Source organism: Haliotis asinina, chromosome 12 (assembly GCF_037392515.1).
Source record: "Haliotis asinina isolate JCU_RB_2024 chromosome 12, JCU_Hal_asi_v2, whole genome shotgun sequence".
NCBI lineage: Eukaryota > Metazoa > Mollusca > Gastropoda > Lepetellida > Haliotidae > Haliotis > Haliotis asinina.
This window is the reverse complement of record NC_090291.1, coordinates 39,063,596-39,067,500: the sequence shown is the minus strand read 5'-3', so window position 1 is coordinate 39,067,500 and position 3,905 is coordinate 39,063,596. Positions and strand designations below refer to the sequence as shown.

General features: G+C 42.2%; 1 protein-coding gene across 1 annotated transcript; it reads left to right on the top strand.

The window, feature by feature from the left end:
• Positions 1–369: 369 nt before the first annotated feature.
• Positions 370–2,380, top strand: LOC137258551 (uncharacterized). Its single transcript, XM_067796259.1, has 3 exons — positions 370–493; positions 1,486–1,531; positions 1,735–2,380. Exons 1-3 carry the CDS (start codon positions 370–372, stop codon positions 2,378–2,380), a joined length of 816 nt encoding a protein of 271 aa, XP_067652360.1.
• Positions 2,381–3,905: the final 1,525 nt, after the last annotated feature.

Genomic DNA, 3,905 nt, shown 5'->3' with positions numbered 1-3,905 from the left:
CAAACTTGTCGTAAGAGGCGACTGACGGGATCGGGGGTCAGGCTCGCTTATTGGTTGATTCATTCCATCGGTTTCACAATTGCGCAGATCGATGTTCATGTTGTTAATCACTGGATTGTCTGGTCCAGACTCGATTATTTACAGACCGCCGCTATATAGCTGGAATTTTGCTGAGTGCGGCATAAAACTCAACTCACTCACCCTGAAAAAAGAGCTGAAACGTGAACATTTCGTTATCTGCGAATTCTGATAATGTTCCCACTTACCATTTCATCTTCAACTTAGTTCTGCGTGGAGTAAATCTCAGTCCGCACTGCAAATATTTCAATTCCAATTCCAAATCTAATATATTTATATTTCAGCCCACAGATGAAGATGTATCAAGAAATACGACTTAAGAGTAAGAAACTACTCTCCCCAATCCTCGAGACGAACGAGTGTAAATCTAACCCTCCAAGTTCAACAATGCCAAAACTGCACCTGGATTTACTAGGTAGGAAATATTCATCTTGTAATGCTGCACAGAATCAAAGAAAATTGTATATACTCGGACCTCGTTGTATCGCGGCATTCATGGTATCGCGGCAAACGGTATTTCCGGTTTTCCGATCGAGACACGCCTCGTAGAGATCATTTGCATATGTAAATCGGCAGTCAGACGTCAGTCGCTTGTTCACGTTTTGGAAAACAAGCACGATGTATCAAATCTTTATAAGTATTATCCAGGAGAAATGTTAACATAAAATTCTGGAATCTTTTGGAATCTGTTTCAACCCCATCCATGAAATAATTGCAATAATATTTACGTGTCGTTTATGACACTTCCCACTTGATCTGAACTAGGTCGCCTGCATCTTATTGATGCCATATAAGGTAACGGAAGTGACATTAAGAGCTATATGAATCAACCGGTGGATGGCAAAATTTGTAATACAAATAAGGAAAGAAAATGTAATATGATCCCTGATCAATGAAAGCGAATTTGCACACGATGGAGTCATTTCCTTTGGTAAACGTTAACCGGCTTCGTTCGTCTAATGGCTCTCGCTGAAACACTATCAAAGTTAAAATAATATTTTCTACACAGATGTGCTGATTAAATGTCATGGTAATCGGATTTCATGATGAAAAAGGCCACATAAGTACCAAATTCTTTTGACGATTACGGATATGCTAAGTACCGCGATACAACGAGGTCGCAGGCTACCACATTACCTCATTCCAAAACCTCATTCTTGCGTTTGAATATATGTTTTTATTTTTGTTACCAGTTTGGTTACCACGATCTATTTTCACTATGCCATGTTAATTAATTAAATGCCAATGTAACCCCATGAAGTGCTAATGTAAATTATGGAACAGGATGATATATTTTCCGACTGTTTTCTTCGTTTCTTTTATAGCATTCGAAGTAGGTGCTTTTGCTTACCTATTCAGTTGAATAGCGTTTTGTGTTTGAAGTAATATTTGTTTTTGTTCTGGCAGCTCAATATATGGACCTGAAATCTCAAGTCGGGGATTTGGAGGAAAGGTAGGCACAGTTTCGATTCAAACTTCTGTTGTGTCACAGAAAATGAATACTGAAAATTAATCTAAAACTGACACGTTATTCTCTGTTACTGATATGTCGTTGAAAGATGTGCATGGGCTTACAGTTACGAATAAATAGAGATTTGTGAAACGATAACAATTTAAGCACACTTACATTCAAACTATCAGCACATCCTTTTTCAGTCTTCTGGATCACCTGTTCAATGAAAACCAGAAGTTGAGAGAGGAGAACGAACGACAGGCCCGACAACTCCGGGAGGAAAACGTCTTAAGGCTGAAGGCAGAGTCGGAGAGACAGGACTTTAGGCTGGAGTATTACAACTATCGTCTCAGTTGCACAATGGAGCAGGCCGAGGTTCGGGAACTGAGACAGACGCTGGAGAAACTGACAGGCGACTGGGAGAAGGAGAAGCAGGCAGAGGTGGAGCAGAGGAAGAAGTTGGAGGAAGAGCTGGCAGCTCTCCAGCGGCAGACTGCCTCTCTGACCTGTCACGCTCTTGGCAATAAGCAGACCGGTTCTTCCATCGTCAGTCCTCCAGTTCAGCCAAGGAAGACTCGAAGACCTTACACAGGAAAATCTAAAGACAAGGTTCAAAGCAATATCTCACATGTCAAGACAGACTCCTGTGCTTCCGGTGACAATGTGGTGAAGGCCAAGGTCATGGACAAAAATAATACCAAGTTGAAGGTCACTTCTGGTGTTAGATCCATTGTGAAAGACTCCAAGAGTGAACAGGACGCTAGAATAAAGCCATTCCGATCCTCTAAGAACCTTTCTGTTAGATTTACAAAGGATGGGCCAGATGGAAGAATCCGTCAGGAAATGTAATTACGACAATTGGCGCAAGGAACAAACTTTATAAACTGTTTTATTTTTGGTTCTCATAATCATTGATTTTATGTAATTGTGATTAAATGTCACTGGCTGTTTGATAACATCTGGTGATTTCATCTTGTCATTGAAGAAACTGCTTTTTGTTTTTATTTAACATCGCAGCAGCTATAATTCCTGACATGTGGGTGAAACTATCACAAAGGTGGTGGCAGTCAGTCATCATTGATGTTCACATATCCTAGCACTGCTTTATGTTCACACATTCTAGCAATGGTCTATGCTGACATATTCTACCACTGGTCTATGCTCACACATTCTACCACTGGTCAGTGCTCACACATTCTACCACTGGTTTATGCTCACACATCCTACCACTGGTCTGTGCTCACACATCCTACTACTGGTCTATGCTGACACTCTCTGCAACTGGTCTATGCTCTTACATCCCATTACTGGTCTATGTTCACACAGTCTACCACTTGTCTATGCTCACATTCTACCACTGGTCCATGCTCACACATCGTACCCCTGGCTTTCGACCCACACATTCTACCACTGATCTATACTCATACATCGTACCACTGGTCTCTGCCCACACATTCTACCACTGATCTATACTCATACGTCGTACCACTGGTCTCTGCCCACACATTCTACCACTGGTCCATGCTCACACATCGTACCCCTGGTCTCTTCCCACACATTCTACCACTGATCTATACTCATACATCGTACCACTGGTCTCTGCCCACACATTCTACCACTGATCTATACTCATACATCGTACCACTGGTCTCTTCCCACACATTCTACCACTGATCTATACTCATACATCGTACCACTGGTCTCTGCCCACACATTCTACCACTGATCTATACTCATACATCGTACCACTTTTCTCTGCCCACACATTCTACCACTGATCTATACTCATACATCGTACCACTGGTCTCTGCCCACACATTCTACCACTGATCTATACTCATACGTCGTACCACTGGTCTCTGCCCACACATTCTACCACTGGTCCATGCTCACACATCGTACCCCTGGTCTCTTCCCACACATTCTACCATTGATCTATACTCATACATCGTACCACTGGTCTCTGCCCACACATTCTACCACTGATCTATACTCATACATCGTACCACTGGTCTCTTCCCACACATTCTACCACTGATCTATACTCATACATTGTACCACTGGTCTCTGCCCACACATTCTACCACTGATCTATACTCATACATCGTACCACTTTTCTCTGCCCACACATTCTACCACTGATCTATACTCATACATCGTACCATATGTCTCTGCCCACACATTCTACCACTGATCTATACTCATACATCGTACCACTGGTCTCTTCCCACACATTCTACCACTGATCTATACTCATACATCGTACCACTGGTCTCTGCCCACACATTCTACCACTGGTCTATGCTCACCGATTCCATTATTGGCATATGTTAACATATTCTACAACTGATCTATGCACAGATAGGTTTCTGAT

Excerpts from the sequence above, each read along its gene's own strand:
- LOC137258551 (XM_067796259.1), top strand. The coding sequence starts at position 370 with ATGAAGATGTATCAAGAAATACGACTTAAGAGTAAGAAACTACTCTCC. Across the intron at positions 494-1,485 it reads ACTGCACCTGGATTTACTAG|CTCAATATATGGACCTGAAA; the intron begins GTAGGAAATATT and ends TTGTTCTGGCAG. Across the intron at positions 1,532-1,734 it reads GTCGGGGATTTGGAGGAAAG|TCTTCTGGATCACCTGTTCA; the intron begins GTAGGCACAGTT and ends ATCCTTTTTCAG.